Consider the following 26342-nt stretch of genomic DNA (forward strand, 5'->3'; position numbering starts at 1 on the left):
AGGATTTTCATGACCTGCAGTTTGACTGCTTAGTGTTTGGAGAAAATCAAAAAGCCCCAAGAGTGAATTGAAATATATTTCTCCACATCCAAACTGTCCAGCAAAAGCCTGCTACTGATGCCTTTGCAGAGCTGAAAGTTAGTGTAATATCCTACTTACAAAGGGTGGTGGGATGGGTTTGAACCCTGCCCAGAGGAATAATGCTTATATTTTTAAGTGGGGAGGCCAGGGAATAAAAGGACATTTTTAGAAAGTTCATGGCTGACTTAGAATTAAACCTTGTCTTTCCTGGTCTTTAGGCATAAAGTAATTTGGTAAGGAAATTCAAAGTCCAGAAGGAACAATTTCATTGCAGTTTTGTGTAAAAAATCAACCTCCTTCTCCCCACAGATGCAATCAGCATTACTTAATTGGATGGTAACCACATTTCCATATGCATCCTCTGTGTTTGAGAGTGCATCTCTCTTCCTGAATGGGTGTTTGCCAAAGTTGGTCCAGTTATTATTTCTTTCATTGAAATGAAAAGAAAATGGAAAAGAACTGGAGAGTATGGCACAGCCTTCCTCACTGCTCGGGTCTGTGCGGTGCCTCCCATGTGGTTTTCAGGCAGCAGCAGTCATGCTCTCCTGTTCAGCCTTGAGGGGGCTGCAAAGCTTCAAACACAGGACTCAAAGACACCATTGTGCAGGAAAGGACTTTAAACAGTTGCTGAATTTTAAGTCCATGCTTAAATTCAAAGCATATCTGTGAGGTTATAGGATTTGTTCAAGACTTTTGGGAATTTAGAGCTGTGCACGTTGTAGAAATGCTAAAGTAGATATTGTTCCATGTGATGATTACAATTCTGGGACTATCTGCATTTATACACAATCACAGCCGTATTTCCAAGCAGTAGACCTCAACCCAGTAACATTGTGAAGGGGCAAACTTTTCTACACATCAGAATGAATCTCACTTTCTTTCTATTTATTGTGGAGACAATCCTTTATTGTATTTTTAAATCTGAATGTTTAAATAAAATTAGGATTGTCTGTTTGATAATTACGGTACCTGCAAATGTTAAATTAAGTGTGGTGCATAGTAATTTTTTAATCAGCATAGTGTAGCAGAATAAAGATATTTTTGAGAGATCATACAGCTTCTACAATTTGGAAAGTAAATAAAGAGGCAAAAATAAACCTGCCACATCTCCTCATTTGAACTTTCCCAGGCTGTGCTCAATCAGAGTGTGGGTTGCACAGAAGAGCAGAGTACAGGGTTTGGTCTGCGGAGGCTCCAGAAGAGTGCTAGGCTTCCTGTTTTGCATAAACAAATTGAAGAGGTTTTATCTCATTACTATCTTAAATGTGAGTAAGCAGAGCAGAGTATTACTTTATGTTCAGAGTGAACGATGGCACATTTCATATTTCATGTCAATTAATATGCTTACACTTTGCATATGGACATTTTTCTAGACCTACAGATTGCTTTTAGGTTCAAAATGATTTCTAAGGTGAAGATAAGCTACTGTCTAAGCCTATGCCATAGGATAGCTGTTTTTGGTTTGGTGTTTGTGTCTTGCTGGAATAACATGGGTTTGTTTGTTCTGTAGCCATTCCAGCCCACCCACATCTTGGTGGTTTGGCCCTTCCTTGTGCTTGTCTGCAGGTGTGCCCATTGCTGACCTCATTCACCCATCTATTTGCAGTCATAAATACATCTAACTTAATGCTTGGCTATATTTGTGTTGTGATATGCTTGAAATAGAAAAAACCCTGAACAATTAATTGCTTCTTACACAGGAAAACTTTTTTCCACCTTGTGTTCTTCAAACTGGGTGTTTTCTTCGTGCTGTGACCCTAAATTATTGAAAAGTTTGTCTTTTACTTTGGGCATCACCACACACTTGCAAGTGCCTCTGCTGTGTCACCTGCCTGGGCTTTCTTAGTTCAAATGACCATCGTTGTTAGTACTGCCTTTTAAAATGTATGTAAAGTGCTTAAAAGTTCTCAGATGTCAACATGAAAGAAAATTATAATTAATTCTATACTGCTTTTTTATGTCTAAAGTGCTAGGCGCTCTAGCCAAGATTTGCTGTGGTTTAGAATTGGCTTAATTCTGTCAGGCAGGGGAGATTTTGTTGTTCACTTGAACATGACTAGAGTTAACATAAAATATTCAGGGTTTTTTTTCTGAAAATTCAATTCCAGAGCTGCATAGATTTATTTTCATATAAAATATATGAAAATATATTCATATACATTTTCATATAAAAATTGTATCATCCACAGAGAGAAGTAAATTTAATTTTTATGCCAAAATGAAATCTAGCAGCATTCTGGTTTATGAGGGAACTTTTTAATGTATTTTTAAAAAATACTGGTAGTGTTAATACAACCCACCCCAGCCACAGTGGTATCCTGTGCTACTGCCTAAGCACGTGGAGTCATTTACACTACTGTGGAGTCATTCCCACTAGGTGGGAAATGCTGCATGCTTCAGCTGTGAAAAGAAAGTTCCAGTGCAAAGCATTGCTTAGTGTGAAAAAAAAACCTGAATAGTGTACAAACTGCAAGTATGGGCTTTTTTCCCACAGTGACCTTGTTTTCATTTGATCCTATCCATCACAAAATTAGGGTCTTTAAGGCTGAAATAGACCGTGTTCCAAACTAGAATGTCTCTGTGCTCTTAAAAAAATCCTTGGCCAAACAAAATTTGTTGTCCATCACTTCACTGAAGTTGGATAAGTGCAGAAATGAAAGCAGGTGGAGAGGTACAAGTTAAAATTCATGCCTGAGAAAGAAGTGCTGAGTATAATAGGACAAAAGACAGGTTTTAGGGGTAAACAATGACAATGGAAAGAAGTAGAGAAGTGTGAAAAATTAGAGGAAAATATTAATTTTAGCACAGATTTTTGAAGCAAAGGCTGGAACGTGTTAGTCATTCAAGAAAAAAAAAAAAAAAAAGAAGATAAGTAAAAACGTATGGGATAAGATTATATAAAGACTGTTCCCTTCCCAAATCTGCAGTTAGGCATTGTAGCTCTGTGTCTGGCTCTGGCATTAGCTTCCCACAAATGACTCATGAAAGTCACTTTTGAAATTGTATATTTCAGTACTTACAGTTGTCTTGATGAGCTCATATGGTGAAATTCAGTGCTGGGACTCTAGAGGCAAAATCAGTGGACAGAACAAGCTGGACAATTATTTTGTTTTATAGGGTATGAGGTTTGCATGTACACATGACTGTTTGTACGGTGCAATAAATAATGAGTCAGATATGTTTTCCTTAGCCCCTTAGTTTTAGGGCAGTCTTCAGATGATTCAACATGGTGTAGGAAAGACTAGGATAGGGCATTTTCTGCCTCATATGAATTAAAAGGTATATACGTAAAATAGTCAGGAAACCCCTAGAAGAGATAGAATGGTTTCATGGTTAGGAAAACTGGCAACTGTGAGAATAGGATTCTATCCCTGCTTTTACTGACAAGTTCTTATTGAAAGGGGTCAAATTGCTTTGACCAAAATTCTCCATTGGGCAATGGAAATATTCATTTTTGGATTTTCTACATTGAGGCCAGATTGTCAAAGGTCTCTCCCAGCTACAATTTAAGTCATTGGTAGTGTGCTTTGCCTGTATAAATCCCTGTAGAAATACGAAGCAGTTAAGGAAAATCAGTAGTTTCATTTCATTGATGAGGAACCCAAAATCTGTGGAAAGTTCTTCCACTTTTGCCCATTATCTCCATGCCATGGTAGGAAAATGCCATTTCCCCTGCAGTCTATTCCGCTTCTGAAGTCAATTAACATTTTTGGATCACTTAGATGACTTTGGTGAAAGCTCTAGTTAGCCCCGAGGAATTTATTGATTTCCCTTTTTAGTTTAGTGTTGAAGTATCACACTAAATACTTAAATATTCTTTACTATAGGAAGTATGATTATGACGCAGGAAAAAAATTATGAAATAAAAACCATACTCTAGTGTATTCTCATGAGGGAAATGAATTGCCCAGTGAGGCTTTCAGTTTAGGAATGTTGAAATTAAGCCCTTGATTTCACTATCTGAAAAAGGTGTTCATTTTGGTTTGGGAAAGAGTAAGGGGGTGAAAGAGAAAGGTCTTTATTGTATAAAATGTATTTAGACAGCAAATTTCCTTTGACAGGCAGATTCTGGATATGTGGGACTCTTAACCAGGAATATCATAGCTGAATTTGTTCCCATTAAAATCAATAAAGTATCTTGGATTGCTTCTAGAAATGTTTGTGGTGTGTATTGCAACAAGTATTCATTCTCCACAGTTCAGAACTGCTCTGGGCCAATGGGATTGCAAAATATCTGTCAGCTTTGGCTGGCATCCTACCGTTGCCACAGCAATTTTTCTCTTTAATGAGTAAAATAGGTGATGTTTATAGAAAAATAACTGTCTCATGAGAAGCTGTGCAAAACATTCCATTTAAAACCATTCTGTTTATATATAGTTTTGTTGTTTGTTTTCTTTTCTTTTTACTTACTACTGTGGACATTTGCATGAAAACAGGATATTTCTCCTTCAAACTGTAGTCATGGACAGAATAGCTACTATGCCAAAATGGAGCCAACCCACTTAAGAAAAAAACCCAACTATTTTACTTACCAAATCTGTTTATTCTGTGTATGCAAAGTTTCAAGCACCTATTTTCCTCCCTAAATTTAGGGGCTGTTTTTTTGTATTAGTTCTGTAAAACTGACAAAGCAATATGGAGGTGATAAAATAAGAACACATTTCTGCAAAGAGTAAATTATTTAAAAAATGGTAAATAGCATTTATGTTTTAATATTTACAGTGACATCAGGGATAAAAGTATTTTTGTTACATGTACTGGCTTTTTCGTTTTACACAGCCTAGTAACAATGATAAATACTCAAGAGAGAGAGATAAATAGAAAAGCTGAGTCCTGTTTTTGGTTGCTGATGATTAATAGAATTAATAAGCACGAAGAACATCAGAGTTCTTACTGATGGACAAATTTGACTTTTCCAGTCTCAGGATGAATGTATTTATTCTACCAATTATGGACATACACTTTTACTGACAAGTAGCATATTTTCTCTGGTTTGGCAATGTCTTGTCATGCCCTTAAGATTACTTTAGGTGTCCCAGGATGAATCAGTGTACATTAACACCCATGTTCCTGTATGTATTTACATCACTCAACACCTTAGTCCCTGGCTTCAGGTCCATCTGAGTGCCCAAGGAAAGTTCTCAACTGCCCAGAGAGTTGTGTGTCCTTTGTTTCTCTGGCAGAAAAGAGAAGGAGAGTGAGTGAGGTGTGCTGCCAAATCCTCAGCCCCTGTAAGCTCTTATCCTAGCAATCAGGATCCAAGACCACAAAGCCATTCCAGGAAGAGACAGCTCCAGCCAGAGCCGTCTTATAGGTGCTCTGCCCTGTAGAGGCTTTCTCACCTTGGACTAGGAGCCTGCCTGCAGTGGCTTGTGGCACAGAGCATGCTTTTCCTGTTCCTCCTCCTCTCAGTCTAAGGTGGTTCTCTGAAAACTGACACCTACCTGTGCAAAATCCACTGGATGAAGCCATTGTCTGTACAACTGCAGGATTTATAGTCACTGTACTAATAAGTAAATATTCCCTCTCTGGTTAATAAAAGGAACACCAGGGTCACAGTGCAGGTGAGCATAGTCTTCTGACTGTAAAGATTTGCAGGGAAATTAAAAATGGGCAGGCTTTTGTTTGTACTACACAGATAAATTTTCAAATTTCAGGAGCACCACTTCTTCCCAAAGCTACCTGCAAATCTTTCCAACAATCTTTTTTCCTCATTTGAACAATTAAGTGTCCAACTGAGCTTTCCTAGTGTAACCAGCCTGCATTTGGCTCTGAGAGCCCAGTCTCTTTACCTCATTGGGGCCATATGTATTCATGCTTTGCAAATAAAAATTATAAAAGCTATGTAAAATATACCTCTCAATTCTATCTGCAGATGTAAACTGCATTTTTGGCATGCAACTTCCCAGAGTCAGTTTTGCTGCTTTGGCAAACTGTTACAGATTTTAGCAGCAGGCAGTTCACGGTGATTATATCATATAATACACTAAGTAAATATATGATAAATGAGCAAATGTTAAGCAAACAAGAAATGCAACCCTTGAGACTGCAACTGGGCTTGAAATTCTCATGGGTAAACACAGCAGGTGAGCAAAGGAGTATGACAAATAGGGTAAGAATTTCTTAAAGCCTGACTGCCACAAATATGTCAATGGAGCTGAGTCAGCATGGGAAGAACACAGTAATTTACTGTTGATTCAAAAGCCAGTAGCTCATTGCTACACTTCTGGGTGATGTGGAATGCATCAGCTGGAAATGCCGATGATTAACCTTTGGGGACTGCTGCTTCTGCTGCTCTTCAGCCCAGCTCTTGTGCTGCTCCTTTCCAGGGACGCTTCTCTGGAAACAATAGCATGTTGTAGAGCTGCTGGCATAACCTACAGTCAGCATCAGACCAGCAGCCAAAAAATGTGAAGGATACCAGTCTTCTTTTTAGAAGTTACAGTTTTAGAATTTGCCTTTCTGAGTTGAAAAACTTTGCTTTCACTTTGCCTTTTTCAAGCCAATATACATGGTAAATATATATATCATGCGCACAAATTATTGTTTAGCAATACAATTTATATTTCTTTGCTATAGGATTTCTTACGTAAAACATGCTTTTGCTATACTATTTCTCCAACATATTCCCCACTAGAAAAAAGGCCTTTTTCTATCTTTCTTCCTCCCATCTCTATTTTACTGCACAAAAATACATTTAGTTATTGTGTTGATGGTTACTCTTAAGTTACATCTCTGCCTGACCTCTAGCTTTTCTCTGTTTTTATCATCAGCTCATGGATGCTATGACTGTAGGACCGTGCTAACTGACCCCTCTGGAGTTTTCACTTCTCCCTGCTTCCCCAGTGACTATCCCAACAGCCAAGCGTGCAAATGGATCATCCGAGCACCTCATGGATTTATCATACAGCTAACATTTATTGATTTCGACATTGAAGAAGCTCCGGGCTGCATTTATGATTCACTGACTTTAGACAATGGAGAAAGCCCAATGAACCTTTGTGGCATCACTGCCAAGGGATTATCCTATAATTCTACCGGAAATGAAATGATTGTGTCATTTAAAAGCGACTTCAGTATCCAGAAGAAAGGCTTTAATGCCAGCTATGTACGAAGTAAGTCCAAAGCATTTCATCCCATTATAGATGTTATAAAGAAATGTCCTATAAGGATTAGAATAACACTTCCCAAAGAAATCAAGTCCTCCATGAGAAGAGAATGAATGGGTGAGGCTGCAGGGTTATCTTTTTATCTTTTACCAGCTAATTTATTTTTCTTTGGATCAAAATTATTTTATTCCAGGGCATAACAAGAAGTGTGTTATAAAATCTTTTCACTTGCTAAGATTTTAGGCCTAACAGTTCTCTCCCTGCCAATTTATGCTGGAGGAGTTGGAAGCAAGGTATGTGTCCTTCAGGTCAAGACACCTGCAGAGGGACACAGAAGCCTAAAGGAGAGCATGAGAGGGAACTTAGTTGAGCCAGGAAGATCAGCCTGGACCTCTGGCCCAGTGTAACTCCCAGCAGTGTGGAGAAGCTTGTGCAGAAAGCAGAACTTCTCAGAGTTCATCCATCCTCTGGAAGAAACTCCCAGGGATGAACTGACGTTGCAAAATGGCTACCTGCCGTTCCAGTTCCTTGACCTTTCTTTCCCTTCCCTAAATATGTAACAATGGTTTTAAAGGTTTTAAAAGGACAATCATATTTTTTTTTTCCCTAGAAGATAAGAGTACAAAAACTTACAATTGGTGTTTGGCTTTTTGTTTAGAGCATTAATTAGAATTAATTAGACAGTAAATCAGACAGTAAAGGGCAGTGAGGGAACAAAGGGCATTAGGACAGTCACTGAGAGGCCCCATGTGTGGCTCACTGTTCATTCCATTTCAGGGTTATAGTTTCCAGTTGCACGCTCTCAGTACACTTTCTTTTTGTAGTGTTTGCACGCCTTAAACTGAACACTAGTATTGCATTTAGCTTTTATATTATTGTAGCACACTTACGTTCTGCAGGTTGGCTGACTGTAAAAACACAGAGCAGGGAAGTTTGGCAGTTCTCTCTTCAGTCACAAGCACCCTTCCTCATGATTGTTTTAAATATTTATTACACATTTCATATGTTTTAAAATAATTAAGATAGTAAATCCCAGTAATCTTAAGACAAAAGTAGGCACAATTATGTCATCAAAATCTGTATGCAGTTCAGAAAAGAGAAAAAGTGACATCACAGATGAGCAAGAAATACTCCTCTCTACTGAGGTCCTTTCATGCTGACAAAATAATATAGTAATAATTTTAGGAGCACCTGTTTTCTTACGAAAAGGCAAATTTTCTGAAAGGCTTCTCTATTTGAAATTAACAAAATGCTTGTTGTATTGTAAGAAGTTGCAAAATCAAGTGGATCATAAAAACTCGTATGCTGTCAAAATAATTTATTTCTTTATTCTTCTTTATATTTTAATGTTTCAGTATCACCCTAAGAGATGAGTTACAATTGGAATTAAAAGATACAATGTTGACTTCAGCTGTGTTTAATAAGGAGAGGAAAGGTCCACAAATATAGGCAGAAAACCCCTTGTGTATATATACTGACAGCAATGTATTATTGTGGAAGCAGGAGCATTACCTCCACGACAAATAGAACCTTATGCTAATGGATAATACCATCAAAGTTAAATACCTTGGAAGAAAGCCTTTTATTTTGGAAAAGAAGGCTATTTTCCAGTGTAAATAAAAGTATCAAAGACCTTCACCAGTGACTTACATTTTAGTGTTTCATAAATATGTTAGTTCAGAAACTCTGTGTTAAGGCTTGCTGTTATGCACCTAGGTTGAAGCTAGCTTCATTTGGTTTCATTACTCCAAATGTGTAACTTTCACTTGGTATCTTGATTTTGACTGTGGGTGCTGGGAGAGCTGTCTGCATTCTTCTAGGGCAAATTATGACTACGTTCTACTTATTGCTCATGGTTGTGCAATTGTGTTACTTTCAGAACATAGTTCCAGAGAAAGATCATAGTAAAACTTAACCTGGAAATGGATACAGAAAAGGATCTTGGAAAAGGGATCATAATGTACTGCTTTCCTTTCAAGTTATAAGTGCGTGTTGAAAATAGGACATCAACATGCACTCACACACTGAAATGACAACACATGCTCATGGCAGATGTCAGTACTATGCTCTGCTGTGCTTGCAAAGAGCTCCCAAAGCCATACAAAAGATTGCACACCCCTTCACTTCAGATCATGTGAAAAATTGCACACCCCCTCACTTCACATGAAGTCTCAAAGCGTCTACTTCAAGCTGACACCATCTTTAACTACTAAAAATGTGATAGGGGAACAAAAGCATTAATTTCTCCCAGAACTAGGGGACTGCTGTTATATATTTTTTTCATTTCTCAGAAATCATAATTTTTATATAATAATAAAATTAATTTGTTTGTTCCACTTCGAATTTCACAAAGTAATGCAAAGTTGGAAGGTAAAAGGCCATTCAAAGACACACAATTTGCTGTCTAGAAATGTAGTTTAAAAAGACATTATTGATACATACATCCTAATATGCAGTATGTACACAAGACAAAATGCATGTGAGAAAAGACAAACATAGGAGAGTGAGTTGGAGGAAATTAATTTGGGAATGGAACAGCTTTTTGTGTTCTGCTCTGTTTTATGTAAGTTTCAAACCGAGTTTTTCAGAGTCGTGTTGTCCATATCAAATTGGCCACCCACAAAAAAATGTTTGTTTCCTGCCTGCCAATAGCAGATGGATGGGCCATATCCTCAGCTGCAGTAAAACCAATACAGCTTTGCCAGTCTTAGGGGAACTGTGTCAACTTATACCAGCTGAAGAGCTGTCATGGTAAATAATTCCCTAGTAGCACTTAACTGTGTAAGTAACAACTCCACCAGTAAGTAGAAGTCAGTCACCAAAAAGGGAGGAAGGAGAGCCAACAGACTTGTGTTAGTACAGAAATGCTTGAGGAAATTTAGCATACAGTTAAGCAGGACTGTAGCAGCCCAGATTAAAAGCACAATTCACTGAGCTAGTAACAAAACACTCCCAAACATACTTAGTATGTGGACACTTGCAGATTTCTTTTGACACATTTCTTCCAGCATCAGTGACAAGGCAGATGAAAGCGAAAGAGCTAGAAGGAGCAAAAAACACCTGTTAAGCACCAAACTATACTGAAAAGCCCATCATCTGGCAGGAGACCAGTGTCCCCTGCAAGGGATTGTAAAACAGAGCCTAAGGACTCCTGGCTTGCTTATGTGTGAAGGGGTGTATGAGACGTGAGACAATGAGATGAAAGTAAGGCCAATGTTTGTACATTCTTCATAAGAAAATGTGTCAAAAATCCCCATGCCCATTGTAATCCAGGTATCACAGAACAATCTGAGTTGGAAGAGACCCAGAAGAATCATCAAGTCCAGCTCTGGAGTGAATGGCCCATACAGGGATCAGACCCACAACCCTGGCTTTATTAGCACCGTCCTCTAACCAACTGAGCTAGCCTCAGGATCTTCCTAAGAGAAAAAATTTAACATCATCCTGGAAGTATTCTGAAACACTTGGATGAGTATTCCAAGGGTATATGTATATTCTTCCTCAGAGAATAACCAGATTCTCTGATACTAACATTTAAATTCATCAGTGTGATGACTGACTGTGCAATAGCAACCAGGAAAGAGATCTGCACTTAATATTGATGACAGGATTCAATTTCCTCCTTGTGGACAAAATTCTTGTCAGTTTTGTCTTTTCAGTATATGGGGAAGCTACCAGTGGTTAAATCTGTATGATGAATACAGCAAAACCGAGTAAACTTCTTCAGTATGGGAACAAAGTCCTTCCCATTCATTTCTCTTTCTGTACTGTTTAAATGTGACCAGGTGCTCCACAACTCTTTTTGACCACCTGGTCACATTTAAACAGTAGTGGTCATATGAATAATCGTTCTTCTTTTTCGAGTCTTGAATCCTTATGCTTCTTCTGGAACACTTTCCATGTTACGTAAAGGAGCTTACAGTATAATTAACCTGCTAAAAAATGCCTCTGTTTTCAATGGAGAGTTGAACGCATTTTCTATCTATAAAATTGTTACAACATGCATTTTCCCTTGGGAAGAAAAATAAATCTATGAAGTAAATCCAGTAACTATAAAAGCCCAGTATTTTTCTCTCTTCCCTCCCATTATGCAGTTGCTGGGTTGGCGGATAATGTGCAGTGCTTTATGTTATTTTGCTATGTAATATATTGGCCAAATTGTGTTCTAGTGTATATCCAAATATGGTAGTTTGAAGCTCAGAGTCTTTGCAAGCAGCTGGCAAAGGGAACTTGCAGTACCACAGACAACACAGAATCCTTATACACCATATATCTGTGTCTTCTGGGTATGCAGTGACAGTCACCCTGACCTCATGTCTCACTCCCTCATATTTGAAAGGGTTTTATTTCATTCTGAGAAGAGAATAGGTGTAGTAATTAACTTAAGTGTTGTGACATCATTGAAAAACCCCAGAGGAGACTGGGAATCAACTACTGTGGCAGTTATTCTTCAGGTTCTGCAAGGAACAGTTTCACTTCCAGCTTATACGCTGTGAAAATGTGTAACAGGTAGCAGACATTTGTGGGAGATGCGGATCTGAGGCAGAGCTGAGGAGCCAGAAGTAAAAGCGAGTGCTGTTTCAGTCTGTAACAGACACCTCTGCATGTCTGGTAGATGGAAACTTTTCTGTGGAGAAATTTGCTGGAAGTATTGTGCTGCCATAAATGTGCCAATAAAACTGAGCATATTAATATTTTATTTTGAAAAATACTGTTCTCCAAAAAACAATGAACAGAATTGTAATTCATGTACTCATGGAGAAAAGTATGTGTCTTGTGATACTTTCTCATTTGGTGGCTGTCATTTTGCCAATGCAAAAGAGAATACGTAACAACAATTAGAGAAATTCTGCCTAAATAACCTTACAACAATACATAAATTGCTGTAGGACTAGAAATTTCTGGATACTTGTGCAAAGTCCAAAACTGCTGATCCAGCTGTTAGCAAATAGGGAACAGTTTGGGTAGATGTTCATGAGCACACGATTGCAGTATTCGACCAGAAGGCTGCTGGGGTCAAAATGAGAAGATGCCTAATATGCTGTGCAGAAATACCTATTGGCCGAATTCAGCAACAAAAGGCTTCAGTTTGCAAAGGAATGTAATGGGGGCTTTCTTCTATTGAGAAATTTAGAAGAAGGAAGGCCTGATCCTCACTGGTGTAATGCAGTCATGCAGTCAAGTAATTAAAATAGTATATCTTAAAAGCAAGTCATACTGTGTTTTTCAGATAACTGGTTTATTCCATTGCTTAATGCATCCTTACTAGATGAATGAGAAGTAATTTTTATTAAGGGGGCTGAAGCAGAGTTGGAGGTCAGAAGGTAATATGTCCTAATACTGCTCTTAACACAACTTCTGGGGTGGTTAACTGGGTGTCACACAGCATTCTCTGTGCTATTGGAAGGATCTCTGCTTATTTTCAGCTGAGTGCACTCCCAAGAAAAATTCCCCTTGGTGTGTGCTGTTGATATATCACAGTGATAAAAATGACCTGATGAATGTTTGATTTAATGAATGCTACTTTAACCTCTGCTGCCAGTCTGCCTTTATTACTATATGATGATTTTTTTGTTGATGCTGATTTACTTACCTGTCTGTCCTTGGTTCTAGTTGCCGTGTCTCTGAGGAATCAGAAAGTCATCATTCCCCAGGTTCCTGACATCGATGCTGTGTCTTTGGCAGAGACCGTCTCAGTGCCAGAGCTTAGACAGTTTACACTGTGCTTTGAAGCAACCAAGGGCACCAACGATGATAATGACGACTGGAAGGTTTTCTCCTATACTGATGCATTGTTGAGAGAGCTCTTCAGCTTTGGGAAGACCACAAAAGGCCATTTTCTGTCCATCTCAGGCGCACAGTGCATCCTTAAGAATGCGCTGCCCCGAAATGCAGAGTTTTTCACAGGAACCTTTCAACAGCTATGTGTTGTATGGAATAGCTTCTCAAGCACTATAGGTATATATGCCAAAAGCACCTATCATGAAGTGAACTGTCCAGAGATCTTTGACAAAGTTATCCCTGGAAATGGAAGGCTGGTGCTGGGCTCTAACAGCAATGAAGTGAGCTCTCTAAATGGGGACATTTACAACTTCCGCCTCTGGAATTTCACCATGAATGCGCAAACACTGGCCAACCTCAGCTGTGATGTGAAAGGAAACATTGTAGACTGGGAAAATGAATTCTGGAGTATTCCAGCTTCAGCACTGAAAGCAGAAAACAATTTGAGTTGTGGTGAGTATGCCTTGCCAAAACCTTTTTGCTTATTTCCTCACCACATTTCTGTATTGTGCTGAACATATCACATACCAAGATGGAAAAAAAATTACAGCATCCCCATGAAAGAAAAATAGCAAGATCTTACCTTTATTAGACTGTAGCTCAACTCTTACCATACACAGAGGCTTTGCAAGGTTATGGAGTTGATTCCTTAAAGGAGAAGAACAAGTCCCCTAAGTGTATTGAGTTGCTGCTGGAAATTATCTGCAGATCAAAGATTTCCTAAATACTCCTTATCGGATCTTACAAAAGGGGGATAATGGCAAGTACCTGCTAGCCTCAAATAAGATTACTGTGGTCTCTGGGGGAAAAAAATATATGCTAGCTAATTAATTACAAAATGTTTTTGTACCTGCCCTTTGGCCCTTTGATTAGGCAGAGGAGCCCATGTTAGCCTTACGATGTATATGCAGAACCAGCAAAAGCAATGACAAAAGCAATGCATAGGAGACAGAAAACTAGAAGAAAACTAGAAGAGGTGGACAGGAAGAAAGAATTTGAGATCAAAATCAAGAGATTTTTTTCTTCATGATGACATATTATCAGTTCCTTTTTTAACTGGTACTTACTGAAGTGTTTTTTCCTCTATATTACTCCAAAAGATAGATTTCAATACATTTACCAACCTATTCTCATTTTGTGGCTCAGGCACTTGATTCACATAAATGTCCTGGAGTATTTTTTGTATATGTGACAGAGAACCAGTCAGCATTCTGAGAATCATTAGTTTAGAAGAGAAGCTGCCTTCACTAAGGCATGCTAGTTTCTATAGCTAATAGTTCATGAGAGATTAAGGTGGCTAAAAAAGCTGCTTTGCTTGCTTTATTGTACTCACATAAAAGTGTGGGATACTCATTAACAGCTAGAACTACTGAGAAAGATCTCAATATGTGTCTGCAAAAAAAAATTAAACAACACCTGTATAAAACCACAAGCAACTAGGTGCCTTCACCTTTCTGCCAGAATAAAGAAAAAGGCTGATCTGGCCACAACTGATGAAGATGTTCTGGACAAAAAGTTGTTTCTATCTCATCGGTACAAACTTCTCTATCTGTTGAGAGAGAGAATGACTGATAGAGAATAACTTCCCTGAAAATCTTTACACTGTACTCTTCTTACACTCTTACACTATGATGTCTACACTTTTACCAAACAACCTATCTCTGTAAAAGCTGAAATCTCATTTAATTTTGACTGGAGTAGGAGTCTTGTTCTTCTTTCTGTTAAAGACTCTACAATCCTAAGACACAAACATGATATCACAGCTGTGGTCACAGAAACAATAGAAACAAGAAGTATTTTCATTCCACCGCTTTATTCCTTGGGATGTGAGTGATCAGTAGTTTTCCTGCCGCAGAACATTGTTTTAGAAAAAGTATATTAGTGCTCCCACTTTAGGCTGGGTATCTATACAAGTCATTTAAAATGTATCTACATGTAAACATCGTTGTTGCCTCTAAATAAGCCGTGTGGAAACTGACTCACTAGCCAGTCTTTTCTTTCCTTGGTATGAAATCACCCTCTGTGATACCGGCTTTCCTGAGCCAGAGTATTCCTAAAAGAAAATTCTGGGTGCAGTGCCATTTTAAAGATGGTTACTAATCCCAGAGATGAAATTGTTAGAATTGTCTTCCCTTCCTCCTCTCAAGTAAAAGCCTTCTTTGTAAAACCAGCCTTCAACAGGAGAGTTGATGAGTCAGGCTATCAACCATGAATAAACCACTGACATTGGGGAGCTGACTCTGATTAGGCTTCATTTAACAGCAATGAAAGGATTTATGCAGAAAAGAGTTTTTCACACAGCTCCAATAATGCTTCATCAGGAAGTGGCCTGTAACTTTAAAAAAAGTAAACCAAGCATTTAGCAGGGATCTCAACGTATCTTTGCCTGAACGGTGCTTACATTTTCAAGGGGTATTATTTTCATGGTTTTTCAGACAAAGCTTTTACAAGTAGATTTATGGAGCATAAAACACTGGCAATTGTTTCAGATAATCTTTTTCTAGTTTTACCATTTATTAGTTGATTCCTTAGAGTAATGTTTTCACAGCTGTGCAGTTCTGGTGGGGTGTTTGTTTAAGACTCGACAGAATTATGTTTTTATTGCCATACCTTTGTGCAGATTGCATTTAAAGGTATGCATACACAGCCAAGGTGTCTGGACTTATTTTAGAACGGGTAACCTGCGTAATAATAGAAGTATGGCTATTGAGCACCAGTGCAGGCAAACTGGGGAGCGTTTAATCAACTTCTAGTTTTGATTCTGAAGCCTGCACTGGCTACAGCTATAGCAGGATACAATTACTCATTTTTAAGGGTAAGGTGGCCACGTATCTATCCATGCCTGCAATTAGGTGGTTTTTTTTTTTTTTCTTTTCCATGTGCATTTCATGGGTCCTTCATTCCCAAAGGCCAAAGGAATCCTTAATTTCACTCAGATTTAGAGAGTGTAGGGTGTGCCTGCCTTAGGCATCCCACACTCATCAGTGTGGGTTGTGTCTGCCTTAGGCAGCTGGACAATGTTTCAGGCTAAGATAATTGCCCCCCGTGCTGTTTATGAATAGTGGAATCAAAAAGGCTATTCCACAGGTCAGTGCATCTCATGCTGGAAAAGGTGTCTCAGTGAAGTCAAAGTTCTTTTGCTGTAGGAGTGCCTGTTCCTCTCCACTGACTATAAGGTCTAGCATGACAAGCAGATATGGATGTCTGAGTTTTAGACATCTGAAGTGAGATGTATCACACAAAGTGTCTGTAATACAGGTTCATGGGGTCACAAGTCCTGTCAGCAAATCTGCTTCAGAATGGGTTTCTGTCTTCATGCAACTGCAGGTCCCACCAGGAGTCTTCTCCAGTGCCAGCTTTCTGTAGGGTAACAGCCTCCTTCAAGCATCCACCTGCTCTAGCATGTGGTCCTCCATGGGCTGCAGGTGGATCCCTGCTCCACCATGGATCTCTATGGGCTGCAGGTGGATCCCTGCTCCACCATGGATCTCTATGGGCTGCAGGTGGATCTCTGCTCCACCATGGATCTCCATGGGCTGCAGGTGGATCTCTGCTCCACCATGGATCTCCAGGGGCTGCAGGTGGATCTCTGCTCCACCATGGATCTCCATGGGCTGCAGGTGGATCCCTGCTCCACCATGGATCTCCATGGGCTGCAGGCGGATCCCTGCTCCACCATGGATCTCCATGGGCTGCAGGTGGATCCCTGCTCCACCATGGATCTCCATGGGCTGCAGGTGGATCCCTGCTCCACCATGGATCTCCATGGGCTGCAGGTGGATCCCTGCTCCACCATGGATCTCCACAGGCTGCAGGTGGATCCCTGCTCCACCATGGATCTCCACGGGCTGCAGGGACACAGCTGCCTCACCACGGTCTGCACCATGGGCTGCAGGGGAATCTCAGCTCAGGCACCTGGAGCACCTCCTGCCCCTCCTGCCTCACTGGCCTTGGTGTCTGTGGGATTTTGCTCTCACACTTTCTCACTCCTCTCTTGGCCACAATTGCTGCTGTGCAGTAACTTTTCCCCCTTTTAAAATCCATTGTGCCAGAGACACTTCCATTGCTGCTTACAGGCCCAGCCTTGGCCAATGCATCCATCTTGGAGCCAGCTGGCATTGGCTCCACTGGACATAAGGATAACTGTGAGAAGCCCCCTGTAACCCCCCTGCTGCCAAATGCATGATATGCAAACTCAATGCAATAGTCTTCTGACTCAGATGTTTCGTAAATTTGGATTTTATTTCTTTTTTTTTTTTTTAGTTTCACTAAACAAAATCACAATCTTTCTTTAAATACTCAGTGAAGAAAATATGAACGCCCGCAGTATTTCCAGCCAATTCTCAGGTCATCTTTCCATGTTACATAACATGGTGAAACTTAGATTAGGTTTGGATATTGACTGCTTAATATTAGCAAATTTATTTTGGGAGAAAAAATCCACCTCCTGCAGGGGATAGTACACTCACCTAGAATATCCTTCCTGGAGTTCATAAGTAGTGTACCAAGAAAGTGAATTTGCCTCTATCTCTTGAGCCATTTAAAAAAAAAAAAAAAAAAAAAAGTGAAATTTGATATTTGTTGAGGAACGCTTGTTTTAATTACACCCTATATTTGTTGGCAATACATATAGTGTTATCTGTGGCATGATACTATTTCTGTGTCAAAGCTCCATGCTTATTTTCTTAGCTGATGGGTGGTGGCTATTTAATTTTATGGAAGGATGTGTTTTATGAGAGAACCTCATTGAGTCCATATGATTCTGAAGTGGTAAAGCAAAAGCCAAAAGGGCAAAACTCCTAGTGGGTTCACATTTTGCCAGAGCTCTATGGTCCCATTATATTCAATATAGTGTGCAAAGGCATCTGTATCTGCAGCTGAACCTCTGGGATACGTGAAGTGTAATTAATGCAGTTGCACCAATTATTTTTCTGTAGCCATTCTCATGTGCCTCGGTTTTGTCTCCAGATCATCAAAGTGTAATGCTTGTTGTTATGAATAATTCTGTAGAGATACAGACTTATAACATTATCTGTTTATAATTCATGCATGCCAGAATATTAATCACACCCTTGCCCTGGGCAGAGGAACAAGTTTAATCACCTTTTATCTGGTTGGTGTCTGTCATAGGCAGATTACTCAGAAGTGTGTTCTGGGTTGCCTGTGTTGCAGCAGCAGAGTGTAGTTGCTCCTCCAAGGCACGCGTTGTTATGAAAATCACATAAATCCCATATGGGGCCATACTGACCCCTTTGCTTAAACCCATTTCATGGAGTACACACAAGCTGCATTCCTTTAATGTGATGTTATTTAGTCAAAGCAAAGGAAACCACGGAAGGATATGTGACTCTAACTTACGAGTCAGCAGGGTTCTCAAGGATCCCTGAGCCGCAGGGATCCTTGAACAGAAATTGAAAACTTGTAAGACTTATAGGAAAATGGCAGTGTCAGTTTTGCCACTGAGAGAAATTAGGAAGAGGAATGTGCACAATATCATGTGTTTTAGGTGCAGTAACTAACCCTTTCTAAATTATTTGATTTTTTTCTTTTAAAGGTTCATATCTAATTCCCTCTTCTTCAATTGAACCAACCAGTTGTGCAAACCTAGGAAGCCTTTGCCAAGGTAAGAAACCCAGATCCTTTTCATGGTTTCATCTTTGGGAAATCTTTATTTGCCTCAGGGTTTAATTCCATTTCTTTTTTATTATCATTTATAAAAGGGTGAGCAGCAATAAAAAATGGCAAGGAAAGGAATTCTTTAGTCTCATCAAGTATGTGGGTGTCCTGTATGTACAATATGTGGAAAAAATGTGATCACTCCCTTGATAACACGTTTTTCAAATAGTTTCCATTATATCAAAACTGAAGTAACTGACTGGTTTCATTTCTTTCTTCACCTCTTTTCCTCCTGCACATTTTCATAGTAAAATATTAACCAGTATAAGTAGTAGGTAAATCTGTTAAAAAAAAAAAGAAAAAAAAAAAAAGAAAATAGAACAAAAAAAGTTGATGTAAATAAAGGAACTAGCTGTTATTTAGGTTGTTTTTCTTTCAATAATCTACTTTGAGGCTAGATACTTTGAGATTAGCAGTTAAAACAATTACCATCAAATTGCAAAATTCAGCAGCTTTTAGAGAAAGAAACACATGCAATGGCACTTAGTGATGGATTAATAATGTAAAAGTCACCACATATAAAAATTCATTAGGTGTTTTTAAAGATCAGCTCAGTTGAACGCAAGGAATGGGTGAATCCTACAGATTTCCATGTTACATCAATCAATGGGCATGCAAGGATGGTTAATTTGTGATGTTCTGCTCAGTTGCTGAAGTTCCGTAAAGAGTACTTGACATGAGCAGTATCAACCCATTTCCACAATGCCTTCATGAGAACAGGCCTTACAATGTGTTGGCATGCTATATTAAACTTTATTTATAGAGTAAACTGCACCAAAAATATCTAGCTTTGTAACCCCTTTTCAGCTGAATGGCAGAAGAAAGAGACAGGAGAGAATGAAATAAAAGAGGAGAAGAAGTCTCAGAACTCTTTCAAAACCAATATTTATAAATAAATTGGATTTAGTTTAAAAATAAAAGGGAAAATGCAGTCTGCTTGGAAAGCCACTAAGAGATCCATGTCAGTTTTCAGTGTACTTTTCACAGATTTTCCTGTGATAAATTTGGTTCAGGTTCTTGGAGCATATTGTACTGCTGTCCACAGGGAAAGTGAAATGCCATTAACGTCCATAATCAGGTTTTAAGCAGTAATTCTCAGACATCATATTCACAAAGCACAGTATGATCTAAATACTGCAACTCAAATAGTTTGGGTAAATGAGGCATCCACAATTATTCAATATTAGTCTTTTTATATGTAAAGGGTACCACTGTATAGATATCTTTGTCCATTCTCTTAAAAGATCTCTGAGTGTTTTCCTCCATTAAAATGGCATGGTATGAAAGGGAGAGAATATATTTCATAACATCAGCTAATACGTCTACAGAAATGGACACACTTTCAGCTAAACAAGCCTGCCTTTCTAAAAGCTCATCCTTTGTCCCAGCTTTATTAACTTGTCTAGTAGTAGATATTGCCTCTGATAAAAGATCAACTTTTTACTTTGCCTTTCAAACTTGCCTTCTTAACTTCTTAGACCATCAATAAAGACTTCAATAAAAACTATGAGTATTTTCATAACGGTAATAATCTTTCCTTCTCTAAAAAGTGTTTGATAAAGTGTCCTTCGTGTTCAGTTTGTCACTTTGGAATAAGATGCCAGATCAGGTTTATCCAACTCAGCACCATCATAATTATTTTCATAATAATGAAAATCATAAAAATATGTCTGTCTCACTGTCTATTTCTGTCAATACCACAGACTTTGTCTAAACTGAGAGGCCAGTATGGATTCCTTTGTTTGTTGGGTGTTGTGCAATAACAACAGTAAAAATGTTTATGGATGCCAGGCTATGTCAGCTATGTCTGATGAAAGAGCTAATTCCTCCGTTATGCTTAGTAAATATTTTTATTCATTAGATGCCTCCTTTAGCAGCATTGGCTGGAAGACGCAATCTGTAAGAAGCCTTGTAAATTATTCCTCAGACAATATACCTCTGAAGTTTCATGGAAGAGCTTTTTTTATATTTCAAGGTGTCACTTTATATGCTCACCTTCCCCAGTTAGAATATGTTTGTTCCAATGTCCAACTTTTCCTTCTCTTTCCCTAATTTTCTGGTCTCACTGAAACCTGAACATGAACCTGCTCACTAAACTGTGACAAGTTTGTGACTTTTGGACCCAAAAGGTTAGATAAATCAACCTAGCAAAACATAAAAAATGTGATTTCTTGCCCAAAATATAACTGCTTAAACTTCCTAGGTTGATTCTTGGTCAAAATCTTCCAAAGCCATGTAACACTGGGAGATTTTACCATACCAACCTTCAGATTTTAAATAAGGGTTTTCAGGGAAAAAAAAATTATCAGTGACTGGATTTGCATTCCCTGGGAGTTCTGAACAAAACTAAATTATTTTCCAAACCATTATTTGAAAATTTAGTGTCATGATCTTTGAATTCTTCTGGAGCATACACCCTCCCCTTCCATCATAGGGGAAATTTGCAGTTTTGGCTCCTCCTAATTTTTAAAAGTATTCAGCTTGTTCTCCAGGATTTTGTGGAGTGACTCCTGTTGGTGTCAGTGGGAGCAGTACAGCCGAGCTTCTCCATAAAGCTCTCAGAAGAGATACTTTACTTCACTTGTTCCAAGTCTTATTTCAATTCTCTTCATTGTTTTGAGTTCAGTGGAGTTAATTGAATCCTTGTTTCAGTTTCTCATTTGTTTGTCATATTCAGTCTTTGAGGAGGGACAAAGGTTCTTTTCACAAGCCGCATTCTAAGTGCACACATCTTAGAACTTCATTTTCTGGTCTTCACACAACTAAGGCTCTCATGAGAGGATTTTGAGTTTATGAAGGGAGTGCAGGACTGATCCTGCAAAATTTACACTGGCAAAATTCCCACTGAAGTCAGCACAAGTGAAGATTGCAGGATTGGGGCCTCAGTTTATATCTGTTCATCACTTTGTACAGAAAAAATTATGTGTTTTTTTAACATTTACGGCATTGTGTGTAGATGGTTTCATTTTACATTGTCATGCATTGTTCCCATTTTGTCTCTACCTTATTAACATTCATATTTCATTCAAGTTCACCTCTTTCTCATCTTTATTACCAGCTACTGTAAATGCTACTACTCCTACACCACCCACTGTCACCACTAACATGCCTGATACTAATAGAAACGATAAGCCAAACAATGGTAAGAAATCCTGTGTTACATTTTTCCTTGTACTGTGTCTAAAGCAAATTTGTTGTATTTTAAGGTGTGTTTTTCCTACCATCATAATGTCAAGGGTCATGTCTCGGTTCTGATCTCATTTATACTGAATGAATCAGGTCTAAATCTCTGGACCACATGAGAATGGTGCAAATGAGAACAGAACCAAACTCAGTGTTTATTTGTTTCGTGTTTACCTGGCTCTTCTGTGAAAGGGACTAACTTTGTGTAACCCATTGCACTTAACAGTGCAAAGAGCAAGGGAAGGGAGAGGGATTTTTGGAGAGGGTCTGAAAAGAGCCGTGCTGTTGAAGTGTTTCAGGGTTGCAGACTGTCAGACACTGTGTAGCTCCTGCTTGTGCAGCCAGGGTGGTAGTATGCTTGGATTGTCTGCTCCTCACTAGTTCCTTGCCATTCCTCAGGCTCAGGAGCCAAGTGGAACCATTCCTATGGAGCAAAGCCACTTCCACTGAGTCAACAGAAATCTTTCCACTGACTAAAGGAGCTGGATCGGACTTTACTAGGGAAAATGTTGACAGTATCAGATATCGTTTACTTTTCATTTAGAAAGATTAAGGGAAAAAATAAGGTAGTAAATGAACCTATTAATAGCACAGGAATAAAGCCAGGATTTCTTTTGAGGCTTTCTCAAATTCTGTGATATCACTGTCTCCTAAAGACTGAGCATCATTTTGTGAAGTGCTGCTAAAATATTTATTAGTTTGTTAAAGTTGGTTGTTAAACACAGAGATAGCTTTTTGCCAGTTTTCATCACAGGCTTAAATGTATATTTTTTTAAAGATTTATTCTTCCAGTGTACTCCACAGAAATAAATTAGAATCTGGGTGGGGTTTGTGGTTTGGTTTTTAGGTTGCCTTTTTTTTGTTGGGTGTTTTTTTCCCCCAATCCATCAGTTGTTACTGTAGTCTTTTAAACTCTTGGAGTATTTTTTCTCTTGGCAGATCATTTATTGTACACTGGCAGTCAGGCAGTGCAGTACACAGTGCAAAAGAATTTATCTGAATCCAGACTTTTTGGTTTTAGTAAGCTATAGAAGTAAGAAGAAAATATTGAGAATTTCTTCCAGGTAGTGTTTGTGTCCTTTTTGTGGTGCCACTCACAAGTGGCACCATGAGCAGTTAACTCTGATTTTTTTAACAACAGAATGAACTAAATCTTATTAATATTAATATGAATAAAAAATTGGACAATTAAGTCCTTTCTCTAGCTTTGAAAGTCCCAAGAAAAAGTAGAAAGACTATGAAAATTAGCCAAGTTCACTTATGATAGAAGCAAATTAAACTTTCACTCAACTAACAGGCATCATTTTCCACTCCTGGTAAGTTGAATTTTAGGTCAAGAACAGCCAGCCAAGAAGAGAGAGTTAAGTTACATATATTTTCCTTAATCCATTAACTATGTGGCTTGCTACACACAGACCTGCAGGAATTCAGACTTCCTGCTACAATTATCTTCAGAATGAAGAGAAATTCACCTGAATATTCCCATTCACGACCACAGAGGCAGCAAGAATCTAAGATAGAAGGGATCAAAACAATAGGAATTATCTCAACCCCAATTATTTGGCCAGTGAAGCAAAGGCCTCTGCGTTTCAGTAAAAATTCGGCAGATGGTAACCCAGAGAGAAAAAACCCATACAGCTTGTTCCTTCCAACTTTGTCCACACCAACTTCTTCTGAGGAGACGCGCAACAAAACTTTGTCTGCTTTGACAGAAAACATCAACCTAGATAACGCTGTAATGAATCATTTGCCAAATGAAAATATATTTGATTATTCTAGAAGTCCTTTCCATGGTCCTTCTGGTGCAGAAGATGCAGTTACACTGCTGCCTGTGAATGCAGCAGTTCCTCTTCTTCACAGCAGGAATCCTAATGCAGAGCTGGCAAGGACTTTGGCAAGTAGGCTCCATCATTCTTACTCTGGGCTAGCCTTCCACTTCCCCATTAGCAGCAGCAACACTGCTTACGAACACAAAATAGAAACTCTGTGGATTTCATCTTCCCACAGTGACACAAACAATTTCATGCATACAAGCAATGTCTTGGAGCCTGTGAACTGGTGGAATGAGCCTGCATTTCATCACCATATCACCTCTGATATTCAAGAAGACAGACATCATGTTCTTTCTAGCTTGTCTGTATCACCTACAGATGAGAAACCACCATTCCACAAAAGTAGGTTAGATTTGGCACCTGAAAATTTTTACCTGGAAGTGATAGAAGGCAATGCTGACAGGAAAACATTTTCTACACTAGCAGCACACAGTGCATTTCAGTTTAGAAAATCTATGCACATTAAGGAACATCACTCAGGCGGCATTACAAATTTAACCTCTGTGGAGATTCTACATGCAAAACCAACAAGTTTTTTTCAGAACATGGAAAAAACAGACACAATATTTATGTGTGACAGCCAACTGACAAATTCAGTCCAAGGACACAGTAGAAAACTATTAACATTTTCAGCACTTTTGGTGGAACCAGGCTGGACAAGCTCAGCATTGAAGCATGTTGTAACAACCCTGCCTGTTTATCAACAGCTGTTGACTGACACATATTTGAAAAGTGACAGCATATATATATCTAGTAGCAATTGCTGGTCTCATTATTTACAGCATTCATTATACTTTCAAAACCCAAGTGAGACCCTCAGAAATGGAGCACTGGAGAGAAAATTAGATACTTTTCATGGTAGTAATGAAAATGAAAAGTCAGCTTTTTCCGTTTTAGAGCCACAGAACATTAATCCAGTTGCTGACTCCCGGGACTCAGATTACTTGGATTTTCCAACAAAATATGTAGGTATTTCCCCCTCTTTAAGACCAAGTTTCTGGACTGTTTCCCATCACTTGAAAGAAGCATCTCAAGTGTTTTCTGGGGAGCCATCAGAAACTTTCTGGCTCTCATTTAATAAATTGCTTTCTTCCCCAACAGAGAGACTGCTGCCCATTATTTTATATGCTAAGTCTGACGGTATCTCTGAACAAAGATCTGCCATTAGATTTTTAGGTCACAAAGCTGAAGAAATTAATTTTTCTAGTCATGTATCAACTTTGGAAACACAAATTTTTAGTTCATTTGTTCCAGGCATTTCAAAAAGAATTTCAGAAAGTAATGGCGGGTCAATATCCAAGTTGCAGTCAACAGTGAACTTTGCACAGCTAACTGTGACTTCCAACAGTGAAATTTATTTTGATTTTCCTTTTCCTTCCCTGGAAGCACCTTACATTCAATCCCCTGTATGGGCACAGGTTAATCCTTTTAATCAGGTACTTGAAAACTCTGCAGATAGTTTGACCATGCAAATACAAACTGACAGAGTAAGTGATCAAACTGGCATGACCTTCCTAAACAGTAGACATCAGCCTTTTTCTGTCTTTCCAACACATGCTGGAGCCCAGACTTCTCGTTCCAGGGATAGCCGAGCTCCTTTCTTGATCAGTACACCTGGGACTCAGGTTACTTGGATAGCTGAGAGTTTGATAAATAGTACAAGAGCACAGAGAACACCACAGTCTCAAAGTCTTCCGGAGAATGATGCTATAAAAAATACCATTGATAAACCAAGAAGTAAAGTTCAGAAAGATGAAGGTATTTTTTTAAAAAACATCAGTTCTATGAGTTCTGACTTTCTTCCAGTGTCTTTGGAATTAAGGCAGCTTCTTCATTCAGACTCCAAATTCAGAGGCAGCGTACCTCCTAACAGCTATTCCACACCTCCACTCCCACAAAGTTTTCATAACCATCTTGGTACAATTTCTCCAAGCCTGCTCCCTCAGTGGGATGTAGAAGAGTTAAACTTGCCAACAACAGAAACACCAAGAAATTATCTAAGTGCTTTAGGACAAAACTCTATTGAAAATCAAGTGGACAGTCCAAGATACTCTCTCTGGGCAGTAGAACAAGAAATCATTGGCAATAATAAAGACATAAGACATTTTGCTGTTCTGGCATCAATAAACATACCAAAGCTTTCTGAATGGAATTCAGAAGGGGAGGTGTATGGATCCTGTAGCAGGAGCAGAGAAGCAATGTCTATTATTACTGCTAATGCCTTGGATTTTGAAAATGCAGATTATGGACATTTTGCAAATCTCTCTTCTGTTCTGGAGTCATCAAGAACTGCAATACGGAATGATGTGGTACCTCTGCCATCTTCATATAGCAGAGTTTTTGTTCAGCACAAAGAGATCATCTTGACAGGCACTCTGACAACAGCTGCAGCAGCCATCCATCACTCTCTCAAGCAGATCCAAACATCACTTTCTTCTGTGACGTACCATGAGCCATCAGTTTCAGCCCATATTTATTCCTTGGCCAATTTACCATCTGGGACAAGCCAAAGCAGCACCTCTTACCCGCCACTGAAACAACTGATTAGCTCTGCTGCAGTCCTCTTGCCTTGTTTGTGTGACTCCCTCACTGAGCTGGGGTGCCTGTGTCGACCTGAGTTCAACTACAGTATGTCAAGCCATTTAGTTAGATGTAGAAAAAAACCCAGATCATCTTATCT

At 38.9% G+C, this 26342-nt stretch overlaps 1 protein-coding gene across 6 annotated transcripts in view; it reads left to right on the forward strand.

Annotated features, from left to right (window-relative positions):
* The window catches only part of ADGRG6 (adhesion G protein-coupled receptor G6), a 109959-nt gene that overhangs the window by 34885 nt on the left and 48732 nt on the right, over positions 1-26342 (forward strand). For 4 of the 6 annotated variants that reach the window (XM_040059748.2, XM_040059751.2, XM_040059752.2 and 1 more), the window contains exons 3-6: positions 6855-7196; positions 12804-13424; positions 18526-18594; positions 21706-21789. In XM_040059748.2, coding sequence (XP_039915682.1) covers positions 6855-7196; positions 12804-13424; positions 18526-18594; positions 21706-21789 — 1116 coding nt within the window. The remainder of the gene's footprint in view (positions 1-6854; positions 7197-12803; positions 13425-18525; positions 18595-21705; positions 21790-26342) is intronic. The other 2 variants (XM_040059750.2, XM_040059754.2) reach the window with 1 other exon arrangement.

The sequence above is a fragment of the Hirundo rustica genome, chromosome 3 (assembly GCF_015227805.2).
Source record: "Hirundo rustica isolate bHirRus1 chromosome 3, bHirRus1.pri.v3, whole genome shotgun sequence".
Classification (NCBI taxonomy): Eukaryota; Metazoa; Chordata; class Aves; order Passeriformes; family Hirundinidae; genus Hirundo; species Hirundo rustica.